This window comes from Oscarella lobularis, chromosome 15 (assembly GCF_947507565.1).
Source record: "Oscarella lobularis chromosome 15, ooOscLobu1.1, whole genome shotgun sequence".
Taxonomy (NCBI): domain Eukaryota; kingdom Metazoa; phylum Porifera; class Homoscleromorpha; order Homosclerophorida; family Oscarellidae; genus Oscarella; species Oscarella lobularis.
The window spans coordinates 1,495,946-1,522,144 of NC_089189.1; the positions used below are offsets into that span (position 1 = coordinate 1,495,946).

The 26,199-nt window shown below is 47.1% G+C and overlaps 2 protein-coding genes across 2 annotated transcripts; both read left to right on the forward strand.

Annotated features, from left to right (window-relative positions):
• Positions 1-7,214: 7,214 nt before the first annotated feature.
• On the forward strand, positions 7,215-16,971 carry LOC136196265 (uncharacterized). Its single transcript, XM_065985790.1, has 6 exons — positions 7,215-8,253; positions 8,356-8,430; positions 8,482-9,031; positions 16,307-16,434; positions 16,509-16,798; positions 16,879-16,971. Exons 1-6 carry the CDS (start codon positions 7,215-7,217, stop codon positions 16,969-16,971), a joined length of 2,175 nt encoding a protein of 724 aa, XP_065841862.1.
• Positions 16,972-19,950: 2,979 nt separating this feature from the next.
• LOC136196266 (uncharacterized) lies at positions 19,951-21,345 on the forward strand. Its single transcript, XM_065985792.1, has 2 exons — positions 19,951-20,017; positions 20,108-21,345. The coding sequence occupies exons 1-2, from the start codon at positions 19,951-19,953 to the stop codon at positions 21,343-21,345; spliced, it is 1,305 nt and encodes a 434-aa protein (XP_065841864.1).
• Positions 21,346-26,199: the final 4,854 nt, after the last annotated feature.

Below are 26,199 nucleotides of genomic sequence, written 5' to 3' on the forward strand. Positions count from 1 at the left end.
TCGCCTTTTTTGGGGCACCGTTTTGGGCCCTATGTCGCGCATGCGCTGTACGAAAAAATGGGTTTTTCATTTACGTCACAATACCGAGCGTGACGAACAGACAGACAGACAGACAGACAGACAGACGGACAGACATACACTTCCGGCCCTAAGATCACGTTTGAGAGAGCCTCCCTCCGCCGTTATACGGGCTCCACCCGTACAACTAAAGGCCCGTTCACATTATAATGCTTACGCTGGGCTTGCGTCCGTTCAGCGTCAGCGTAATTAGCGTTCACATTAGAACGCAGACGCTGACGCTGGCCTTGCGTGCGTCTTGCGTCATGACGCTCGGGATTGCTCTCGGAGCAATCCCTGCGTCCAACCCAGCGTCAACAATGGGTAACCGACAAATCAAAAAGGGTTACCTAATCACGTGATTTAATATTCTAAACGTAATAATGAAACATTCATTCATTGCGTATCAAAATTGTTTAGAGTGCGCTAAAATAATGACGCTGGCTCTGTGAACGAGTTTACGCAATTCGCAACGCTGACGGACGCAACGCTGACGCTGGACGGACGCAGGCCCAGCGTCAGCTAATGTGAACCCGCCTTAAGGTGGTCGGCTCCACAAGCAGCCATTACTATCGCAGGCCCGGTGCACGCAGATGGGCAGGTCGGGCCGTGGCCCGACCTAAAAAAATTCCGAAACTAATCAATTTTCGATTCATCCGCGCATGACGCCCTACTGATATAGAAGAAACGGTCCCACTACGGTCACTACCTAATGGGTACCTCGAGCTCTGCATCTAAACCCGGTTTTAATTGTAAATGCATATGCCTGAGAGTTCTAACAAAGAGCCTCTCTCGCAAAATTGTTGAAAATTTGTTTCTTTGCACAATTACGGGACGGTTCGAGCTTCCTTTTAGGCAATAAGTTTTTCTACACTTCGGAAGTAACCTTTTCGAGTGCGCGTGGTCCTAAAAAATTTCCCGCGCGCAAAATTTTCCCGACTTAGCCCGACCTCCAAAAGTACCTTCCGCCGTGCCTGTATCGTCTGCAGGAACTTAGCATTGGAATATCTTAGCAGGAGAGATCGCAGCAAGCGGACACAAGTTGTGCCCAAGCATTTATGTCACTTTCGCATGCGTTTAGCCTAAAAGTTTGCCAAACTAAAAAAGTTTAGAAGAGCTACGGGCACCTAAAATGTCGCGACTCGGATCTCGGAAATGACACTGCGAGTACCCATCCAAATCGGGGATGAAAGCAACCTACATAATATGCATATGTTCATTGCTAAGAAGCCGAAAAGAAGTCGTCGTTAGAAGGAAACGCTGTTTATTTAGTTGGGCGTGGCTCTAACGCGCGGTAGCGAATCACCCCCTGAACGTCGCGACTTTCTTCGACAGCGCGCGCTAACTGAATGAGAGATCTCTGATCAGAGATATTATCTGAGAAAATACTATCCCTGTTCTGATGATCTGTCAGGCAGCGTGCTTAATTGCGAGAAACAGAGCTGCTGTCAGAGCGGTCGACAGTTCAAGCCAGGAGTGATGAAGTGCGCGCACAATTTTTTGATGGATTCAGTAAGGCGTCAGTTGCATGGGTGACCACCTTAACATAGCTGAAGCACTTACGGCACGGCACGCTCATGGGTCAATTTATTTCAAACAGTGACGTCATTTCGCTGGGGGAGTGAACTGTAGGTGTCCTGAGACGCCGTATTCGTCTATTGAAAGCTATTGCTTGAATTGCAGTGTAGTTGGGGCAGCTTGAAGCATTTCAAGGGCCGTCTATAAAGCAGGGTGCATCGGCATTGGCGATTATTAGTTATATTCCATACATTGAGGACTTCGGTCTAAGCGTACACATGTTTCAACTATCCTAACCAAGTGTAATTAATTAAGCCGACTAAAATGAAAGCTATTGCATGCAGCGCCATTCTCTATATACGGCGTTGGCGGTCGTCGGTCTCTAACGGCGACTCCACCCCTTTTGCCCACTGAGACGTCATTTGCATTTCATTTATCATGTTTCGAAACATTCGCCAAACGTATTTTTCAGAAACTGAGATATTAAAATCTACATGCAAAGCACAGTAGCTGGGTTTGGCGCTGCTTTAGAATCTAACTGTAGGCTTTATTTTCGCGAACACTAACGCTTCGGAAAATATATAGATAGGACACAAATTATAGCTAACTTTACCATGCATGTCTCTCACTTACATTCTTATGGCTAATGAAACATCTCTCTCGCCCGTCCCATGCGTGTGCCTCTCGTGATGGCAGACGACTTTTTATGCGATAGGAAAAATAACTCAGATTTTATTGGCGGTGGTGAATTTTCAGTCGTTTATATCGCGCTCAAATGGGAAAAAATGAAAGAGGTGTAGCTGCAAAAATTTTTTGCAATTTATAACAAAATGTAAGATTTCTGGGAAAGGACTGTCGCTGAACGAGAGTAGACTAGTGCATAGTAGAGTCTATGAATTTCATAACTTACCTGGTACTCATAACGATTAAATGTCTTGTTGCGCTGTAGAATGAAAGCACAATACGTGTTACAGTGTATTTGACCTGTGAACGTTCATGCTTCTGCGCTAAACGCGCACAGCACAGATCATGTTCTCTGAGGTTGCTTAATTAAAATAATTGAAAATTATTTTTGCTCGCTCCCATATTTCAAGAGTAACTCTAGTATACTTCAAAAAATTCGAAGAGGGTCTGACGGCAAATCAAATTTTAGATCAAATCGTCGACGGAGACGCGAGGCCCGATTTCCCTTTTCACTGCAACGCGAAATTGAAAAAAATGGCCATTTCGTGCTGGAACGCGATTCCACGCGAACGACCAACTTTCAAAGATATCGTTCCGGCAATAGAAGAGATACAGATGTCGGTTGCGGGTGCTAACGGATACGAAGCTATCATAGCCTAGCTAAGTAAAGAATGCATCTCGTCGATCGGTGTTACGTACGATGAGCTGCATGCACAAGTGTCCGTCTTAAAATAGAAGTTCTTTGTTTCCCGAATAATTGAATAAAGATTAGACGAAATAGTTGCATGGCGTCGCAAGCTGTTTCTCGCAAGCTTTCGCGAGAGGGAAAAAAATCTGTAAAAGTACGCCGACGCAAAGACGAGGTTGTAGCTCCGGAACAGAGGAACGCCGCACGAGGTAACAATCTGTCTTCGACGAGGTTACCGGAACGTGAGGTGGTGCGCAGCCCTTTAGGTGCCATAAAACACGCCTTCAGTTCCACGAAGTGCTTTTGAATAGATAACAGTCATCTAGATGGTAATCCATTATTCTATAGATTCTTAATTTGGATCATCATATCCGGCATGCGCTACAGGACAGCGCGGTAGCCTGCCAACTTTCAAAGATATCGTTCCGGCAATAGAAGAGATACAGATGTCGGTTGCGGATGCATGCTGACGGATACGAAGCTATCATAGCCTAGCTGCAATTAAGTAAAGAATGCTCTCGTCGATCGGTGTGACGTAGGATGAGCTGCATGCACAAGTGACCGTCTAAAAATAGAAGTTCTTCGTTTCCCGAATAATTGAATAAAGATTAGACCGAATAGTTGCATGGCGTCGCAAGCTGTTTCTCGAACGGTTTCGTGATAGAGTGAAAAATCTGTAAAAGTACGCCGATGCACAGACGAGGTACTAGCTCCGGAAGAGAGGAACGCCGCACGAGGTAACAATCAGTCTTCGACGAGTACACCGGAACATCAGGTGGTGCGCAGCCCTTTGGGTGCCATAAACCACGCCTTCAGTTCTACGAAAGTTGCTTTGAATAGACAACAGAGATGGTAATCCGTTATTCTATAGATTCACTGCATCATCACAACCGGCATTAGCTACAGGACAGCGCGGTGGAGTGAATGCATATCTTATCAAACGTAGTTCTTCAACTTGTTCTCTGTTTGACTGCCTTCTGCCGTATCGCTCATGGTAGCGAAAGCGTCAAAGGTAAGTGGAACGACATTTCTAATATAACCGAAGGCAACTACTGGAAACTGAACGTGCCGCTCTGGAAGTATTAGTACGACAGCAATGAGCTCGCACGGTCATTGATAGCGGCTACTTATTGTCGAAGTATGACGTCGAAACGAGCGAAACTCGCGTGCTTTTCATCGATCAGTACCTCTTCGCGTGGGTTTATTCGCCGACAGCGTCGTGGACGAAACTTCCCGAAAAAAGTAATCAAAGGATAAAAATGTGGTCATCCCTCCCAAAGTTGAGCACCATTGTCAGAAGCCCAAATCGGGCGGTGACCCTCTGCGACTCGCGAGTGGTGCTCTTCAGCGGATTTAGCGTCGAGAGGAACGGCCACATAGTCCTGTCGAACGATATATGGATCTTCGACGGCATCGTCGAAGAGTGGAGTTCGGTGCGAACGCTCGCGCGCGCTCCCGAAGTGCGCGACAGCAAAGTGGCATTCGCTTTTCGTCGGAACGAAAGCACGTGCCGCTGCAAGGATTCACTGTTTGTATACGGAGGATCTGACGATCTAGACGATCTCTGGGAACTTCGATGCGTCGAAGACAAAAACGAGACCGACATGAAATACGATTGGATAAAAAATGACCTGAACGCGATTTCCTGGCCGAAAAACTCATCCGACATGCTTTTTGCTTCCAAAACAGTCCTCTATTGGGTGACAAACGATCTATCAATGCTAAGCGTTTTTGACACAATAACGGAGAAATATTTGTCGTCGCGAATAGAAATAATTGATTGCCCTCATGTACCGGTTATCTACGATAGGTACCTCCTTGTCGCCTATAGGGAACTCCTCGACAGCGCACTTCACCTAAAGGAGAATCATCTAATCATATTCTTCGTGGCGCTTAGGGGTGAATACAGCGGTTATAAAGAAAGCGATTTTCTCGGAGTGTTGGATTTGCAGAAATGTGTTATTCACTGCATAAACGAATCTGTATGCCATAGAGACGAAAGCTGTTATCTGCAGGACACTCTGTTCTTAACTGACGACTAGGAATTGCTTCTAGGAACAGACATATATAACGGCTCCGTCGTCATTTGGAGTTGAGCGAAATGTTTCGAAGCCTAAAAACGAACTCCCTCCTGAACATAGAGTGAGACGCTCCCAACTACGACGGAGATACACATGGGAGGTATCCTGTGATGATGATCGATCACAGATTCATGAGGATAACCGACTCCGTTTGGTATCTGATGAAAATATGGTATCCGTCAGATTTACAAATGTGGCTGTTCGAAGTCGACATTCTTCGATGGTCGATCTACGATCCGGACGAGAAGCCGGAGACGACGTGGAATGCACTCGAGGCGGCAACTGCGACGACGGCAAACGACTGCGTCGCTTATTTCGGAAGTGGCTACGGCTACGTCTCGTCCGCTCAAGACGATCTGTGGATGTACGCGACGCGAATGCGAACGTGGACGAGGGTCGTCTCGCGCGGAAAGGCGCCGAAAAAACTGATGTCGTACGCGACGATGAGCTCGCTGGACAACGGCTCGCTCGTCTATTCGGCGGCGTGGATAACCGAAATAGCTCGCTCTGGATGGTCACCGTCGACTACGAACGCATGACGGCGACGTGGGAGAGGCTCTGCTGCGAAGACGATCGAGAACAGCTGACGAATCAACTACAGAAATGGTCGAGCGCAGTGTGGAATAATAACTTATACATTTACTTTTGCCAAAGAACGGAGGGCAATTGCGAATCAATTATTTATTACAAGAACCTTGGCAACGCCGCCGAGTGGAGAACGAAAGAAAGCAGAGGTTCCGGCATCGGTACGTTTTGCAAATCGGATCAAACCGTCTTCGGTCGCTTTGCTTACACAACAGACGATATCGGAAATTTAGTAATGGCTGATTTCAATCGGGTTGAATACAATATGGCAGGCGAAAGAAAGTTTCCGGCGAATTCAAAAGCACTATTAGGTGCTCAAAGCAACGGAATGTTTTGTTTACGCCCGGACCTTATGGTGAAGTACTCGGAATGGCGTTCCGGTTGACGTTTGGTTTGGACTGGCAGCCTTATCTGTTCGACGATTCGCGCATTCGAACCTTTCGGCTCATCGGATGCAAGCCGGGATCGTTTAGTCCGAAATACAGCGTACATTCGTGTCAGTCGTGCCCGAAAGGACGGTACAGCGATCGATACAACTCGACCAACTGCACGAGCTGTCCGTCGGGTTTAATCACGACGGCGACGGGCTCAAACTCAATAATCAACTGCACGTGCGCATCCGGTACGTGTGTTTACGGCGACTGCGTTGTTCAAAGCGATCTGTCAATGTTGTGTCTTTGCTATACCGGTTACACGGGTAAAACGTGCGAATCGCCGACAATGTATCTCGTCTTCATGGGCGTAATAGTCGGAATACTACTCGTAATCGCTTTCTATTACATTGCCCAACGTGTCAGAAAGCATAAAATTGCAGTCAAGTATACGAGAGTCGAGTTGGAGAAGGCCGAACAAATGGTCGAGGAATTATCGAACATATGGTCGATCAAAACGGACGAGATCGAGTTTGGGCAAAAAATAGGAGAGGGATCGTTCGGCGACGTGTGGACGGCCGATTATCGCGATCAAACCGTCGCCGTCAAAGTGCTCAAAATCGGAGCCGACAATTGCACGAACGAGCAACTGCAGGAGTTCAAAGACGAAAGCACATGGCCCAGCGTAGTGTATAGGTTGTCGTTTCATAAATACTTCTGCGAATATATCAGCACCTTTTTCAATTAGGTACTTACAGACTTTAACGTGTCCTCTTTCAGCGGCGACGGTTAGCGGTTGCTCTTGAAAGAAGTTACGTGCATTGACATGAGCTCCAGCCGATTTGATTAAATAGTCACACGTTGACAAGTCTCCCTCTCTCGCAGAGTCATGAAGACGAAGTACTGCTTTGTATTCAGCCGTAACACAAAGCGAATCCTTTCGATTACCCTGCGAGACGTCTACTCCCTTCCAAGACACGAGAAAAAGACTGAATCTAGCAGTTCTTCGCCTTAACGCATTGTTTCGGGATGAAAACCCGGATGTGTCAGTACTGTCGCCGCGTCGAAGTGCTTCAATACTAGACCGGCCCAATAGAAACACTGTTTGTAGAGTTGATTCTTTGCGAAGGTGCCTGGTTTGATGTACGGGGTTGGGGTTGATAACAATAGACTGTGACGTAAGCAGCCACGCTACATTGGCGTAGTCGACACTGGTTTCGAACCTTTCAGATGGCTTCGGTGGGCAAATTTGGTGTCTTCGGGAGCGAAAAAGAGGAATGGCGTCATTACGTCGAGCGACTGGAATTCTACTTTGAGGCGAACGACGCCAAGGACGATGGCAAGAAGAAAGCAATTCTCCTCAGCGTTTTTGGGCCGGCGGCGTATCGAACAATTCGATCCGCAACGTCCGTACCGCTCACAACAGCATCTTACAACCAGATCAAAAAGCAGACAGAAGATCACTTTGATCCTACGCTGTCTAAGGCCACTCGCCGATGGCGTTTTCGTTCGCGACATCAAAAGCAGGGCGAATCGATACTAGCCTACGTCGCGGAACTACGCAAATTGGCGGAACGCTGTGAGTTCCACGATGTCGCAGAGGAGCTGTGCGACCAGCTCGTGGTTGGAGTGAACGACCACACAATTCGTAGCAAGCTACTCGCGGAAAAGAAGTTGACCTTTGAGTCAGCGTTCGAGATCGCGCTTTCCACGGAAGTAGCCGAAAAGCAATCACACGAAATGCAAGGAACACCAGACGAATCGGTTCGTTCAGTGAGTACTGCAGCCGCGGAAAGCGCCGCGTTCAACGCGCAACAACGGAAGTGTTTCCATTGTAACGGAAACCATTCGCCCGCCACGAGTCGTTTCGCTTCATACACATGCCACGAGTGCGGTAAATTGGGCCACGTTGCTCGTGCTTGCCGCAGTCGCCAACCAGCAACTCCCAAGGAGAAGAAAGGTACCAAGGAGTCGCTCAAAGCGAAGAAGGCACATAAAGTGTCGGAGGCACAAGCGACGGATGAGGACAGCGATTCGGTGGAGGAATCGTTCCCGATTAACTTTTGCACAAAAGGTTCCCGAGTGGCGCCAATTATGGTGCCATTAAAAATTGATTGCAAGCCGTGCTCGTTTGAGTTGGACACTGGCGCAGGAGAAGTGGAGTTTCGAAAACTGTGGTCGCGACGGGAGCGCCCCGGCGTTACGGCGTTGCCGGGTAACGCTGTCGACTTACACGAAAGACCCAATTCCGGTTCTCGGGGAATGCGAGGTAGGAGTGAGGTACGAAGGTCAGCGAAAGCAGATGACCCTGATCGTCGTGAAAGGTGACGGGCCGAGCCTGATGGGACGCAACTGGCTCACGCAATTTCAGTTGGACTGGCCCCGTCTGGCAGCGTATCAGACAGCATCGGTCAATGCGTGTTCGGCAACGAGTGGGTTGCCGATCGTAACGAAATTTCCTGAGGTTTTTGGCAACGGACTATTCGGGGACAAAAAGCAAAAATTCGAGTCAAGTCAGGCGCCATACCGCGGTTTTGCAAACCGGGGGCGGTTCCATACGCACGTCGAACGAAGTTTGAAAACGAAATTCGGCGCTTAGAACGACAAGGCGTCATAGAACAAGTTCAGTTTTCCGATTGGGCAGATCCGATAGTTGCGGCGATCAAAAAAGGGGGCGATGTGCGCGTTTGCAGTGATTACAGCCTCACGGTCAATCCGGTAATTGTTCCGGACTCGTACACGCTTCCTCGCATTGATGATTTGCTAGCGTCCCTCGCAGGTGGGGAGTCGTTCACGAGGCTAGATCTTAGCAGCGCTTACCAGCAGGTGGAACTCGACGAGGAATCTAAAAAGCTGTTGACCGTCAATACGCCGTGGGGCCTTTTTGGGTACAATCGGCTGCCATTTGGCGTTTCGGTAGCCACGGCCATTTTTCAACGAATGATGGCTAGTTTGCTGCAAGGCGTACCGGGGACAGTCGTGTATCTCGATAATATATTGGTGACGGGGAAGTCCCGCAAGGAGCATCTTCGCAACCTGGAACTCGTGTTAGGCCGTCTTGCGGCGGCCGGAATGCGTTTGAAAACATCGAAACGTTCCGGTGGTGGAATACTTAGGGCATAAAATTGATAAAGAGGGACTCCATCCGACCGATGACAAGGTTGCGGCAGTCACGCACGCGCCGGCTGGCCGGGTTGTGACACGGATATAGGAGCAACAGTGAGGGGATGTGAGGAATTTGAATGCGCCTGCTGCTGCGCAACTTCATCCCTGGGAATGGCCCGAGAGACCACGGGGACGACTTCATTTAGACTTTGCAGGACCGTTTCTGGGAAAAATGTTTCTGATCGTAGTGGATGCCCACTCCAAGTGGTTAGAAGTAGTGCCCATGCTGTCAACGACATCCACGGTAACAATTGGAAAGCTACGGAAGATCTTCGCCACCCATGGTCTACCAGAAATGATTGTCACGGACAACGGACCACAATTTATCAGCGAGGAATTCCGGCAACGTCGGCACCGTATCACCCGGCATCGAATGACATGGGAAAGAGAGCAGTGCAAATTTTTAAGAAGGGAATGCGAAAAACGGATAAGGAGAAACTACCCCTTGAAGAAAGCAAAAGTTCTGTTTTCTTATCGGGCTACTCCCCAATCCACCACGGGGATATCACTCGCGGAATTGCTGTATGGCTGTGACGAACTGATAGTTAATATCTATATGTTGGGTGTGATTGTGTTCTGTCTACTTCCTGTTTGGTGGTTACTTAAACCTGTAACTATTTCTTAGCACAATATATTACTCTGCACGTAACAATGGCCTCCGCCTTTGAGGAAAACTGGATCTGCTGAAACCCGATGTAGCGGCACGTGTTCGCCAGCAACAGGCCAGGCAGAAAGGATATCATGTTTTACACGCGGCGACGCGAGGGTTTGTCTTGGGTCAACGAGTTTGGGTGCGGCAACACTCTGGACCGTGGGAACCCGGAGTGGTGGTCGCTGTATCCGGTCCCGTCTCGCTGGTGGTGGAGATGAGCGATCACCGCAGACTACGGTGTCACTCGGATCAGGTGAGGGTCCGATACTCAGAGGCAGTGCCGCCATCGCCGGCACCGGTATCGCCAGTTTCTGGTACGGGTTCACGAGTCGAACCTCGTACCGAAACTGTACCAGACAACGACATTCGAGCAGATCGGTCCGGTTTACCAACCGTACCGGCAGAAGGGAGGGAAAGGTCGTTAGGCCCACCCCGTTGGCTGCACCGGTGGCCACGCCTCAGTCAGCGTCAGCGGCGGTGCTGGAACCTCTGCCGCCACAAGACAGTCACGGGCACACCTGCGGTTGCCAACGACAGAACCAGGGCGGGGGTTCCACGGCGGATAATTCTTCGACGTCACCGCGGCAACGTTCGTCGCACGTAGCGTCGTCTTCTCCGGAAGCTACTACACCGCCACTGCGAAGGTCATCACGAGTTTCTAAACCACCACAACGGCTGGATCTTTGACCGGATAGGGGCGACGTCGACGAAGATTCTTGTTTGACACTTTAACTGACCAATCATTTTTTTGGGCATGTTGTTAGGGGCAGTTGGGCGGGGAAAAGTAACTTAGGTGGGGGAGAGAGTGATGTACGGGGTTGGGGTTGATTACAATAGACTGCGACGTAAGCAGCCACGCTACACCTGGTATGTGCGATGGCCCTGCATTCGATTTTTCTAGGGTGGCATCGTCTTTCGATCATGCGACAAGTCTGCGACAATAAGAAAATATCTCGCCGATTGAATTTTGATTCTCTAGCTGTGTAGACCTATATCTTTTTGCGAAACTGATGATACTGTTTCTTTGCAGGGCCCTCCGTCTCCCTTCCCCCGCGTGGGGCCCTTCTCTCCCAACATGCCTATAAGGCCATGCTAGCCGCAATTAATATTCCACAGTATGTTCTTGGGCGTTTTCAAGTGAACGCTTGATGTACGGGTGCAAATGTTATTTTCTTATACGTTGTCCACGTGCGTGGGTCGAGAGATCTTTTAGAACTCTTTTGTTTTATTGGTGTGTCCTGATCTCCAAGGAGATAACGATTTTCTAGAATTTGAATAAGACGTAGGCTGCTTGGCAAAAGCTCTTCGCCCACGGCAACGCGTCGTCCAAAAACGGCGTCGTTTCCCAAAAAGACGGCGTCGTCTGGAAATTAGACGGCGTCGTCAAAAGACGGCGTCGTCTCCCAAAAAGAGGGCGTCTTCAAAATTCGGCGTCGTCTCCTAAAGAGACGGCGTCGTCAAAGGTCGGTGTCGTGAAAAGACACCGTCGTGGAAAGACGGTGTCGGCAGAAAATGTTGTCGTCAAAAGACGGCGCAGTCAAAAGACGGCGTCGTCAAATGAAGGCGGCGTCAAAGACGGGGTCGTCAAATGAAGGCGGCGTGAAAAGACGGCGTCGTCAAAAAACGGTGTCGTTTTCCAAAAAGACGGCGTTGTCTCGAAATTAGACGGCGTCGTCAAAAGACGGCGTCGTCTCCCAAAAAGACGGCGTCGTCTCCCAAAAAGAGGGCGTCGTCAAAATTCGGCGTCGTCTCCTAAAGAGACGGCGTCGTCAAAAGTCGGTGTCGTCAAAAGACGGCGTCGTTAAAGACGGTCTCGTCAGAAAATGTCGTCGTCAAAAGACGGCCTAGTCAAAAGACCGTCGTCAAATGAAGGCGGCGTCAAAGACGGCGTCGTCAAATGACGGCGGCGTCAAAAGACGGCGTCGTTATAAACGGCGTCGTCAACAGTCGGTGTCGTCAAAAGACGACGTCGTCAAAAGACGATGTCGTCAAAAGATGGCGTAGTCAAAAGACGGCGTAGTCATAAGACAGCGTCCGTAAAAAGACGTCGTCGTCAAAAGACGGCGTTGTCAAAAACGGCGTCGTCAAGAAATGGCGTCGTCAACATTCGGCGTCGTCAAAAGACGGCGTCGTTAACTGACGGCGATGTTAAATGACGGCGTCGTCAAAAGACGTCGTCGTCAAAAGCCGGCGTCGTCAGAAGACGGCGTAGTCAAAAGACGGCGTCTTTCGCAAAAAGATATAGGTCTACACAGCTACAGAATCAAAATTCAATCGGCGAGATATTTTTTTATCGTCGCAGACTGATCGCATGATCGAAAGACGATGCCATTTTAGAAAATATCTAATGCAGGGCCGTCGTACATACCAGGCACCTTCGCAAAGCATCAGCTGTACAAACAGTGTTGCCATTGGGCCGGTCTTCCCCTAAGGGATCCGAGTATTGCAGCACTTCGACGCCGCATACTGGCGCATCCGGGTCTTTTTTCATCTCGAACCAATGAGTCAAGGCGAAGAACTGCTAGGTTCACTCTTTTCTCGTGTCTTTGAAGCGAGTAGAAACAATCAGGAAGACGTTTTGTGTTTCGCAGGGTAATTGAAAAGGATTCGCTTTGTTTTACGGCTGAAGACGAAGCAGTTGGTCGATCCAGTGCGAAAAGTGAGATCCAATTTCGTCTTCTTGACGCTGCGAGAGAGGGAGACTTGTCAACGTGTGACTATTCATGTCAATGCAGGTAACGCGTACCAAGAGCAACCGCTACACGTCGCTGCCAAAAGTGGACACCTTAAAGTTTGTAAGTACCTAATTGAAAATGGTGCTGATAGACTCGCAGAAGGACTCAACTAGGAACAACCTATACACTACGCTGCGAGAGTGGGCCATGTATCCGTATGTGAGTATTTGATTAAATCGGCTGGAGCTCATGTCAAGGCACGTTCCGTGAGCCAAGAGCAACCGCTACACGTCGCTGCTAAAAGTGGACACGTTGAAGTTTGTAAGTACCTAATTGAAAATGGTGCTGATAGACTCTCAGAAGGACGCTGGAAACAACAACCTATACACTACGGGCCATGTATCAGTATGTGAATATCTGATTGAATCGGTGGAGCTCATGTCAATGCACGTGACAAGTACCAAGAGCAACCGCTACACGTCGCTGCTGAAAGTGGACACGTTGAAGTTTGTAAGTACCTAACTGAACATGGTGCTGATAGACTCTCAGAAGGACGCTGGAAACAACAACATATACACTACGCAGCGAGAAGGGGCCATGCAGTTTCTGCTTATTAAGAGACGCAATGTTATTTAACTAGTTGGACAACCTACTCTCAATAGTTCGGACTGCAACGAGTTGTCCCTTATTATGCAGTTTCTGCCTATTGAGAGACGCAACGGTAATGAACACCTCACTTGAACTTCACCTCCTAAACGAGGTGACCTTTCTTACTTACAGAGACATACTAATTTGCTATGGTTTGGATAGGAATGATTTGTCTCTTATTACGCACTTTTTGCCTATTAGGAGACGCTTAGGTAAACAAATAGTTGGACACCCTAATTGGAGATATTTCCAGACAAGCGCAAAAGGAGAGTATAACGTTCCTCCTCCTTAACGAGGTACACTAATTTGCAATGGTTCGGACTGCAATGATTTGTCCCTTATTACGCAGTTTTGACTTATTAAGAGACGCAAGGTTATTTAACTAGTTGGACTACCTACTCTCAATGGTTCGGACTGCAAGGAGTTGTCTCTTATTACGCACTTTTTGCCTATTAGAAGACGCTTAGGTAAACAAAGAGTTGGACACCCTAATTGCAGATATTTCTAGACAAGCGCAAAAGGAGAGTATAACGTTCCTCCTCCTTAACGAGGTGACGTTTTGTATATCTTACTTGCAAAGACACACTCATTAGCAATGGTTCGGACCTAAATGATTTGTCCCTTATTACGCAGTTTCTGCTTATTAAGAGACGAGTGCCTTTTTGCAAGTAAGATATACCAAAAGTCACCTCGTTTAGTAGGAAGAAGGTTATACTCTCATTTTGCGTTTGTCTGGAAATATCTGCAATTAGGGTGTCCAACTATTTGTTTACCTAAGCGTCTCCTAATAGGCAAAAAGTGCGTAATAAGAGACAAATCATTTCTGTCCAAACCATAGCAAATGAGTATGTCTCTGTAAGTAAGACTTACCAAAGGTCACCTCGTTTAGGAGGTGAAGTTCAATTGAGGTGTTCTTTACCGTTGCGTCTCCCAATAGGCAGAAACTGCATAATATATTAGGGACAACTCCTTGCAGTCCGAACTGTCCAACTAGTTAAATAATCTTGCCTCTCTGAAAGGGGCACTGTAACGGTTTTTCGATTGTTGCCTAATCGCTTCGTCTCACCGATTGATGGCTTGCTACGAAGCGGTGCTTCTTCCAGCTCCTCCGCGTAGAATATATCAAAAGAGGCTGATTAAGTTAAGTATGGAATGCTATTCAAGTTTCTCATGTGCGAGCATATACAAGGTCCGGAAAGGTAAACACTTGCCTACACTTTTTCTGCGGTATCTTATCTGCATTTTTAATTAAGTATAAATGTCTGTGTAAAAACTAAAGTCCTTAGAAACACGCGTTCATTTTATCATGTACCTATAGGAAAGATTGTTGTGAGAATGTTCCACGTTGAAGCGAAGCGCACACTCTGGCAAGTTACACCTATAAAAAGAGGAGAAAACGTTCGCCTGCTTATGAAAACGTCTCTGCGTGCCTCACTTGTATCGATGCGTGAACAACAATTATAGGCGATGAACTGCGAAACCCACGCGTGGGATGATCGAGAGAACCGGCCCTTTCCAAAACGATTGCTAGCCGCTTGGACACGTAGAAAAAACCCTAGTGAAGCGAAAGAAAACGAGCGCGACTTTGATCGACCCAGGATTGCTCGCCAGGAAGTGGATTCGAAAACGTTTCAATGAAGCGTCGCCGACACGCTTTAGCTAATTAGAGCTTCCTCAGCGCTTGCGACGACGCAATCGAAGGCCGGAGAGGTGTTCTTTGTCACGACTAAGCAATGGAATAGCGTATTTCGGTGCCGATCCCGTTGTGGAGCCCCCTTACCGAAAATGAGGCGTTGCGATGCTCACCGCTTCGTATCGACACTTTCTTTAGTTCCGACGGTGAAAGCTGTTTGATCTTCATCGTCGTCTGGCGAAAAAACAGCCGAGGAAAGGAGGGAAACGTGTCTCGGTCTTTCGTAGATAAAATTTACCCTGATATACAGACAACACGTGACAGTTCGCATTTTTGTGACCAAAGTTACCGAGACCACAAAGTCGATCACTGATGTAACTCAGCAGTAAGACAGAGAGCACTGAAGCAGAAAGAAAGACAGCGGCTGCTTAGAGATACGATAAATGTTATTTTGTAATTAGCACTAACCTCTGACTTCAATCTGAACAAGCTAGAAGGGTCAAGAAAGTAGAACAACATTGTTTCTATGTATACAGTTCCTTTAGGCAGCCGCTGCGTGGCTGCTTCTGCAGTAATCTGCTTTAGTAATACAGTGCACCCACGCATAAGGTTCCCACGTGACCCTTCCCCGGACTTGGCCGCGACATTCAAAATGAGAAAGACGTACCATCGTTTCGCAAACGCGCAAAGATAGTAGCATGATTTCTCTAAGATTCGGTCGAAGGATTAGTCGATAGCATGCATTCTGATCGAGTAATCCTTCATGATAGTGCAAAAGTACTTTTACACGTTTTTTGGCGTAGATTCCTTAGCAACTAGTCTAGTTCTTTTTGCGAAACGCATCGAAATACTCTTTTCTAAAGATCGGTCGAGGCGATTTCCATTCGGCTCCTTCGTTTGCCTACAATTACGCTTTAAAGTATCGTTGCTAAGGCCATATAAGACAGTTTTCTAGAGTGTACGCTGCGATTCGCGACCTGGCGCCCACGCGAAACAACATTAAAGGGAATACTCTAAACTTTGGTCGAGGCGATTTTAGATCTTTTGCCTAGTTTCGAAGTTAGAGTTTGTGACTTTGTCGTCATGGGCGTGGCTAACGCGCGCACTGCCTTCCACACAAAAAATGCAGTAAAACGCACTGAACAAATTACTGTGGTACTTTACGAATCTTTTCTAATCTGTTGCTAGCAAACTGTGCCACGTAATAGGCGAAAAATGAAGAAGCGGTATCGCAGTAGTGGTAGCGCAAGAGGGCGTCACCAGGGGAACCTAACGGTCGCGTACGTTACCAGCCAATCACATAGCAGCACGTGACCTTTATATGCGTACTTCGTCGAACGCCTACGTGCCTTACATCATTGGAATCTTACGGGACAGAGGATTCCAATGATGTCATTCCCGATGACGCACGACAAACGACGCAGACGCTAGCGCGCTTTAGAGTTGGGAAGTTTATGCTTGGGCGCACTGTACAGTAACCTCTTTTCTTACTGCGGAGTGATGTCATTGCTTTGTATGCTTTAGATTTCTTATTTGCATACGGATATAGACTAAAAAGGTCGCAATTGGCGCACGACATGGTTAAGGAGATCAACGCGGCTGGAGGCGTGTTCACCTACGAGGACTTCGCTACGTACGACGTCGAAGAGACACCGACTATGAAGAGCAATTTCATGGGTATGACGGTGTGCGGCGCGCCGCCCCCGTCTAGCGGCGCCGTCACCCAATACGTACTCAACATCCTATCGAAGTTGGAGAAGATCTCAACGTTTTCGACAACGATGCACGTCATCTCATCGCAGAAGCTCTCAAGTTCGGATTCGCGGCTCGCATGCGATTGGGCGACACGAAAGAAGCTCGGGAATTCGCCGAGGAACTACTCAACCCGGACAAAGCGGAAAAGGCAAAATCGAAAATTGACTTTTCGACGACTCACCTACCGGAATACTACGACGGGCACTACGTGCTTCCCGACGAGGAAGGCACGACGGATTTTTGCATCGTCGACGGCGAGGGTAATGCCGTCTCCTTGACGTCGACAGTGGGGTTATATTTCAGAAGTTGAATATTTTCCGAGTCGCTTGGCTTCCTCTATAAACTCACCTAACTAATTTTTCAAAGTCGGACAAGTACGATCCCTCCTACAATCTCGTACCCAATCCGACGAATTATCTACGACCCGGAAACGACCATGATCGTCGACATCGCAGCTGATTTTAGATCAAAACGACGATCGGAGCTTTCGGTGCTCACATGATCATAAGTAGTGTTGTTTCGACGCTTTTGAAATATTTCGTTTTTGGGTACGCGCGCTCGACGAGGCGATCAACGAGCCGCGATTTCATCATCAACTCGTGCCCGACGTCGTGTGCGTTCAGGAGGATTTTTCTGACGAGTGGACGGAGGGGTTCGAGGCGCGCTGGCACGTGGTCGAGTGAGCGCCGCGTCGATTGGCCGCCGTTCAGGCGATTGTGAAGGGAAAGTGGAAATTCGTTGCCGTGTGCGATTACCGAAAGAAGGGCGAACCGGACGGGTATTAGGGAGAAAACGGAATGTACTATTTGATTCTTTTTCTTGTGTTCAAATTTATTAGAGTAACAAAAGCAGAACGTTGTTCCCTAACGGGGACCCCTCTCCTCGCAAAGCTCGCAAACGTCACAAGAGAAAGGGTGAAACGGGTTTGCGTGCGTGACGTGGTCATAAAACCGTACCCTAACCCTTCCTCTCCCAGCGAAATAATTAAGGGTCTGGATATCCACACTAACTTGGAGGGGAGTTTTCGCCTCTAGCCCTTAGTGTCAGGTTCGACGAAGCATTACATCTGCTCTACCTTTCACCGAAGGCTTGGCCTTTTGCAGAGGAAAACGTTGCGGAGAACTCTCGGAATCCGGGATATCACGTGACTCAACCACGGAAGTGGACCTTAGCTAGTGGCAGTGCCGTGAGCGGATCGGTCGATCGATCGATCTAGCGACGTTTTGTCGTTTCTATATCTTGTGGCAGTTCCATGAGCGACAAGGAGGCAATTACTACTGTTGCTTCACGTCACGCCTAACAAAATATGTGAATACATATGTATGTACTTGAATATGAAAGCCGACACCTGTCTTCCCAATCATGACCAGCACGTGAAACTCTACACTTCCGCCCGCGGTCACAGGCCAACTCAAAACCGCATGACGTAAAAACAAACGAATGAACATCCGCTTCATGCATTAGAACGCCGCTGCGCAATTAAGAACGATGCACTCGGCTGTTCATCGCTGGGCCCTTTGGTTTATTGCTTTTTGCAGCAATGCCGAAGGTATAGGACACTGGCGAAAGGTTCTTAGTGAAGACATGAGCTGGAGCCGAAATTGGCCAACATATGACCCAAAGTGCGACTTCCTAGTCGCAGGGCCAGAGATATCTATGTCGACATATCGTCGAAACGCAACATTCCAACAAGCAAAAAGTCGTCTACTATTCGTCGATTGCACGGGAAATACGTGGACTTACTCAATGGGGACAGGGACATGGACGAAGCTTTTCACGAATACAAACTACACTGAACCAACATCTTCATTCGACAATTTAGTCGAATTCTCAATGACCACTATTTGTGAAACTCGAGTCGTACTGCATGGCGGGGGTTATCCAGTACCGGATAAATATAGCATCTTATACAATTATGTATATTCAAACACCACGTGGTTGTTCAACGGCTTAGACGAAAAGTGGGTGGTTCTTCAAACTTTCAACGATGTCTCTCTACAAAGAAACGAACCCAGAACATTCGCGTTTCATCAGGAAAAAAGCCCGTGCTCATGTAAAGATTCAATATTGATGTACGGAGAGAAAGAAACTTATGATGATCTTCACGAATTGTGGGAACTTCAATGCGTAGAGGAAGAAAATGAGAGAAACTTTAGCTACCGATGGATAAAATTTGAAGAAGAATTGCCAATGTCGCTAAGATCAAATAGTGCGTGGTCGCTATACGGCTTTTCCGTGAACGAAAGTCACATTTGTTGGCTCTCGATGCAAGCAAAAAAAATGTGGATGTTTGAGTTATTGACGGCCAGGTGGTACGAAAAAACGATCCTTGTTGACAAAGCTTGTCTAACAGACCAGCTCTCGCTCGACATTCAAACAGGAGCCTACGTAAAAAAACTCCAGCTTTTTATTTTCTCTTTATTCGGAAATTGGTTTGGACTGTACAATGCAACAGAAAATCGTATTGATTGCGTGCACACAAATGTGAGCGTGCTATTTGGGGCAATTAGAATTATCCTGTTTAGAGATACAATTGTTTTTCAAGCGGTTTATGGGCGAGAGGTAGATCTTCAATTATGGATACCCAGCACACAAAACTTGTCAACTTTTCTGAAAATAACACATAAAAGTCGACTTCCATTGAAATGGGAGTTCCGCAGAGCCGAGTACAATAATAGATATCCTTGCTCGGATGTCGGCATAATGGATTCATCAGCGGCTCTTATTAGAACCGAAGATTCGGTTTTATATCAAGTGCAAAGCTTTTTCTCTGTAACTGTGCGTATGTGGAGGCTGGAGCTTGACACTCTTATGTGGACGTTGTATGATCCAGACCTGACTCCCCCTAGCGATCGATATGCGGCATTTTCAGGGACGGTAAATGAGTGCGTGGCATACTATAATACACAAAATAGACATCTTTGGATTTACTCTACAAATTCACGACAATGGTCAAAAGTTGTCTCTCGAGGACTGGCACCTCAACATAGCAAGTCTTTTGCGACGATGAACTCGATGTCTAATGGATCGCTGCTTATTTACGGCGGCATTGTCAACAAACCTAACTCCTTATGGATGGCGACGATTAACGACAATGTCGTACCTATGACGGCAACGTGGAAACGACTTTGCTGCGATGACGACAAGAAGGAGAAGCATCCAAGTCACTGGACAAGCACATTCTGGACAAGCACATTATGGAATGACACTTTTTACGTATGCTTTGGCTCATCAAAAAGGAAAAATTTTGATCCCACTTTGCCAGTGAGGACATTGCTAACGTGGAATTACAGCTGGAATATCTATTACACAGAAATTGAGAGAGGGGCTTCAAAGTGGCACCGGAAAAACATGTCTTGGGGATCACATCGATACTATGCTTTTACCTCCGACTGGCATCCAACGGCATTTGGACGCATCGCTGTCACTGTTAACCAAATGGACAACACAATGATTATGGCAGATCTTACGCGGAAGGAATACATTATGTTAGAAGGATACACAAGTATGTTTCCGAAAAAATCACGCTTCCTTAGCGATTATCGAATGGTCGGTAGCAAAAACTCATTGCTCTATTTAGAATATTATTACCTAGACCGATGCTTATTTCCCATAAACTTGTACATCTTGGACCTAAAGAGGTGCCCCCCGGGAATGTACAGTTCGGATTTCAGTCTCTATCCTTGTCGCCCATGTCCAAGAGGGCAGTACAGCGATCGAGGCGGTTCCACTCACTGTACCGATTGTCCACCAGGTCTTGTATCAAGCTCGAAGGGCTCAACATCTGTTCGCAATTGTACATGTGCGGCCGGCACTTGCATTCACGGACAATGCATAGTTCGAAGCGACCATACCACAGTCTGCATTTGCGATGCTGGATTTAGTGGAAAAGCCTGCGCAACACCGACATCCTATCTAATCGGTATGGGAGTAGTAGTCGGAGTTCTACTCATAGTTGCATTCTATTACTGCATCAAACGTGTCCGAAAACAACAAAGAGTAGTCACGTACACGAGAATCGAATTGGAGAGAGCCGAACAAACTGTAGAAGAGCTGTCAAACATATGGTCAGTGGACAACGACAAAGTTGACTTTCGACAAAGAATCGGAAAAGGATCGTTTGGCGACGTGTGGACCGCCGAATATCGAGATCAAATCGTTGCCGTCAAAGTTCTCAAGATTAAAGCCGAAGATTGCACGGACGAACAACTGCAAGATTTTCGAGACGAAGGCGAATTACTTCGATCAATTTTCCACGCCAATATCGTTTGTTTCATAGGCACCGGGAAAACGGCCGATAATAAACCGTTCATCGTTTTGGAATACATGGAACGAGGCTCGGTGCGAAACGAGTTAGACAACGAGTACGTCGATCATCCAATGGAACTCGTGCTTCAAGTCAAGTACGCTCTACATGCGGCGAAAGGAATGCGTCATCTGCACAACATCGATAGGATGCATCGCGATCTCAAGTGCGATAACATTCTAATCAATGTCAACGGAATCGTCAAAGTGGCCGATTTGGGTTGCACTAAAATCGCGCCGAAAATTGACGATAGCGGAAATGTTAAAGAAGGTTCCCGCGCCGTGGGTACCGCATTTTTCAGAGCTCCTAAAATATTTCGCGGCGAGGCTTACAACGGTGCTGTGGACGTCTACAGCTACGGAATTACTCTGTGGGAAATCATGACAGCTAAGTATCCGTATTTCGAAAAATTCAATCAAGGATTGACGGCAAAGGATATTCTGGATCAAATTCTTGTCAGTGATGCGCGACCTGAGTTTCCGGTTCTCTGCAGCAATGATTTGAAAAAATTGGCAGAATCGTGCTAGAATGGGAATCCGTTTGTACGACCAACGTTTGAAGAAATCGTTCAAGCACTTCAAGGAATCTGGTTGACAATATGGTAAGAAACGTGAAATCTTAATTAAAAACTGAGATGATTTGCTTAGCGCTGACGTGATGTAATGTGATACTTGGATCAAAAGAAGAACGAAAAAAAGTTGATGAAGGAAATAGACAGTACGTCCTGGTTCTATTCGTCTTTGTTCTTGTTATGTCCTCACTAGCTAGTGACACTTCTGTAGCTAAGGCCAATAGGATCTCGACTAGAGCGGTATCTTAGAACGTTGTTAGGTGAAGAATGTGGTCGACTGAAGAATCATGAAGATGAAGAATGTGGAATGTAATTGCACCGTGTCGTTGTTTGTTTTTTTGTTGGTATCTTACGTCTGCACGCGTCCGTGTCATCGTTAGAAGAATGCTGTAGCTAGAACGTTAGACTGTAATCGATTTGTATGCAATAGATTTTAGAGTCACAGAGCTCAGGATTGCAGACTGGGAGAATGGTGCAAGTAGGCTAGACGCCACGCATCCAAACAGCGCGAAGAATATGGCAAAGTCTCCGGTACCTCTTGCGTAGTCTACTTATGAAGGGGACCCCAGGGCGAACCTGAAGTCTTCTCTTCTTCCCTATAGGCGGCATTTCCAACGTAACCATGTGGCGTCGTCTTCGAAGATCGACGAGACTCCTTGCAGAGACAATGTGAAGTGCGTACCGGTAAGGAGTAAGCAGAATGTTGTTCCCTAACGGGGGGGGGCCTCCTCTCCCCTCGCAAAGGTCACAAGACAACAGGGGCGTCGCTTCGATTTTTCGTTTGGCCCGGCTTGTAGAGAGATAGTATGCGGGCGCGGAAATTTTTTCGGCCACGCCCACTTGTGCAATTAGGTTTCATCAATATTATCGTAAATACTTACAGAATGAAGAATCATTAATTACGTTCACTTTGTTCGATGCACGGGCTCTTTCTGTTGTATCATTAGAAAACTTTATTATACTCAAATCGACCAAACTGTTGGAGTCGGACTTTATGTCGAACTTCGGACATGTATCGTAGCTATGTCCGGGAAGCCCAACTTTCTGGTTTCACTATGATCGTACACGTATGCAATGCCCTTTCTAACAGATTTTATTTTGGCTCGGTTTATCTAGCTAAAAATACTTTTTTATTTTGGAAAACATTGGCCCGGCTCGAGCCGGGCCGGCCGGGCCGGTGGCGACGCCCCTGGACAAAGGGTGAAAGGAGCTCGCGTGCGTAACGTGGCCCTATAAACGGCTTCTGCGTCGCCAAACAGCTTCTTCGCAGCGAAAGAAGCAACAAAAACAGAGGAATTGACGTCGAGGGACGTGTTCGCCTCTAGCGCCTAGTGTAAGGTCCGACGAAGCACTACATCTGCTCTAACTTTCACCGAAGGGTTGGGCTTTTGCATCGGAGACTTCGGGAACGCCGAACTCCAAGGAAAAACTTTCAGCGAAATCCGGGATAGTATGCGACTCATTCACGGAAGTGGACCTTAGTAGCAGTGCCGTGCGCGGATCGATCTCGCTGCGTTTTGTCGTTTCTATATCTGGACTGTCACTGTGGCAGCTCGATGAGCGACAAGGGGACAAATACAGTAACTACGTAGTAACGGACACAGATTAGGGCAGGCCGGCCCTTCACCAGCTAGCGCGCTTGATGCGCCTTCACTGTGGATAGACCCTGGTGGATAGACGCCGATCACGGTGGCTACTGCTTTAGTTCGACTCAAATCTCAATTCCTATGACTGCTACGGCTTTTATACAGATGATATTTCAGGTACGAGAACAAGTGATTGATTCAACTCTCTATATAAGTCATTGTTTCAGCTCTCGTGCTACCATCGTATTGCCCAATTGTTTAAGTTCAAGAAAACGTTTCTCGGAGTTAGCGTTTGTGAGCTATCCCTTATTCTTTTTCCCTTCTCCGTGCAAATGACTGACCCTGTTCACTATCCATCTCGAAACGTCTCCCTGACCCAGTATCATCATGCCTCAAGTTCGAATGCAACTTTGTACTGTCTAAAGTACGTATTCTCGTGGTACAATGTTACGACAAATACAAAGTCGACGGCAGATCAGGAATGTCTTCTAATCGCGAACAGCGGAGAAATCTCGAATGGCAATCACGAAATACATTCAACTGACGGTGTGGATTACAGTAACATCCATTTATTTACATAGCTAGGTACGTAGTTGTTGTTTCTCAACGTCGAACTTCTCGAGTGATGTATTAACTTAGAACGGTCAGCTTTACCTCTGTGAACGTGCTAGTAGCAAACTCGGCTAAGGTGGTCTAACTCTATGTAAAGCCTATTATGAATAGGCGCCTTTCTTACAGAGGTCTCTACGAGGCAGTGTTGTGGGCTTGAGTCACTCTGCTACATCTCTAATGTGAATGGTTGGACCGGCGCTTGGATCGTTTCGATTCGCGTGGAGCGAGACTAACGGTCTTTGAAAATACGCTGACTGATCTCTTAGTGAAATCTATTTATTTACATATCTAGGTAAGGGATATCCGTTCAACTATCATCTCATATTCGGATTTATGGGATTCGGCTGTTTAATTGCAATTCTGATAGGGTCCTTTTTGCCGTGGAGTTTATCGCGAAAAATCGAAGAATCTGACTTGGAAAACGATGACGCTGAATCAAAAAACAAACTCGCTAAAACTCAACTAAAACTCTAAACGATTCGCTCTCAATTGAATAGGAGAGTATGTATGCAACCTCGCGCTCTCCTCCCCTGTGTCTACGACGCGGAGCAGAAAACAATTGACAAAAAAAAACGTCACTTCCTTCGGGGTAGAATCGTTGTCTGCCATGCATGAGAGCACAACTAAGGAATCCTGCGACTTTCCTCAGGCGCCTTCGAATCAAAGCGATTAGTAGATGCTGCTAGGGTTGACTCAGACAAAAGGCACATAGTCGAAATATGTGAATATACGTATATACATGTACATACCGTGCACGCACAGCGAACCTTCCGATCGACGTCGTACTATAATCATAATCGTGCATTATGTTATTTAGGGCACAAGGGGTGTGAGTTAGTGCCCGAGGCGAAATCATAGAGTATTGGGTGTTCCTATACCGGAGTAGTTCAGCGTATCCCTGCAAAAACTAAAAGTAAACGCATCTAGTGAGAGACACGGTCATACGCATTCCTAAAGCGTTTAGACGCGTGACGCGAAAGTAGAGAGTAAGCGCGATGCGTGTACGATATGGTGGGTCCCATATAGGGGAACCCGAACAAAATCTCGAACGGTCGTCGAGAGAAACAGTCGTTTTGAATGGTAAAAAAGTAATCGCGAAAGTAATTGACGCTGGATTGCTTACCAGGGAGTGGATGCGTCGTCTTCATCATGATGGGTGGGATTCCGCGAAGGGGCATGCAGCTAGAAATCGTCCGGTACCGGTACGACGTCCTCTCGAATCTAACAGGCATCCTATACGCATAAGAACGCGTCTGACAAGAGTCATAGACCTTTTAGTAGCTCACCAGTTCAGACGAAACAGTCTAAAGAGAAAGAAAAGTGACGATGTCGCAGCTAGGGTCACACTCTGGTAACTTAATTCGATGACTCTCGGTGCGTCGATCGACTTCTCCATCTTAAGATTTGCGAAGGCCACAGTAGGCAGCGGGAGCGTACATCTATGGAAGCTCAGTGGCTATGCTGGTCTGCAACCCGGATTGCTCGTGGGGAAATTATCTATTATTAGCTATAATTGCTGCAGACTCTCTCTATATACACTTCTATGCGATCAGCCCGGTACCGGTTTTTTAATATCGTCAATTAAACGTCTTCCGGGCGGCAATTGACTGGTAGCAGCGGGTTCGCAATGCCGTGAAACCACTGAATACCGTATATAGGACGGGTACATCTCAGTTCATGCTTACAATAGACTGCATATCCGCTGGTAGCAGCGGGTTCGCAATGCCGTGAAACCGCGGAATAGATTGGACGGGTACATCTCAGTATATGCACCGATTACGCAGTCGGGTCTACTTTGCATCGAACGCAGTCTGCAGCCGAAGCGGGTACATTAGAAGTGCGCGATGGACCTACCGAATTTTGATTGTCGTTGTTCGACCTCAATTAAAAGTTCACTGCACGGTTTCTCGGTGGCCACGGAATAGCCAAAACGATGCCTGCATTCTAGATGCGAAAATGCGCTTTCCGGCATCCTAGGCGCTTAGACCAGGGATACTAGACAATAGGGATAAGAAACGCACGCATGGCAGTGTACATTGTGACGCATGATGCGTGACACGCCACGCCCCTTCACCACTTGGACCTCTGTCAAATAATTATCGATATCTCCAAATCTGAAAGCTGCAGAGCCTTCTAATATTTTGGCAAGGTTTGGAACTGACTACGAATTAATTTCCTTTTGTCGTTTTTATCAAACGAGGCTGCCTACGACGATTTTGCCCCGTTTCTCTTCAGCACGCGACTTTGTGCAATTGTTATGATTGTTTGAAAGGATTTTAGATCCCCAAAGTCTATTCGAATATTAGACTATAAACGTCAAAGTGCAACTGTCCTGCCCAAGATCGTCTGTCATTCCTAATCACCAGATTAAAGGCAATTTTGCAATTTGCCAATAGAGGTGCTTAGCAGAAAATCGTCTCGATTTTGACGGTTAGAAACCAGTAATGATTTTGGGCAATACAGTTGCACTTTGAGGTATATTGTCAACAATTTAAATGAACTTTGGGGTTCTGAAAACCTCTAGAACGATCATAACAATTGCACAAAGTCACGGTGATGGGGTGCTGTAGGGAAACGGGTCGAAATCGTCTATAGGACATCATCGTTTTGCT

Excerpts from the sequence above, each read along its gene's own strand:
- LOC136196265 (XM_065985790.1), top strand. The coding sequence starts at position 7,215 with ATGGCTTCGGTGGGCAAATTTGGTGTCTTCGGGAGCGAAAAAGAGGAA. Across the intron at positions 8,254-8,355 it reads CGGTTCTCGGGGAATGCGAG|TTGGACTGGCCCCGTCTGGC; the intron begins GTAGGAGTGAGG and ends ACGCAATTTCAG. Across the intron at positions 8,431-8,481 it reads CAACGAGTGGGTTGCCGATC|CAAAAATTCGAGTCAAGTCA; the intron begins GTAACGAAATTT and ends GGGGACAAAAAG.
- LOC136196266 (XM_065985792.1), top strand. The coding sequence starts at position 19,951 with ATGGACAACACAATGATTATGGCAGATCTTACGCGGAAGGAATACATT. Across the intron at positions 20,018-20,107 it reads TATGTTAGAAGGATACACAA|ACCGATGCTTATTTCCCATA; the intron begins GTATGTTTCCGA and ends ATTATTACCTAG.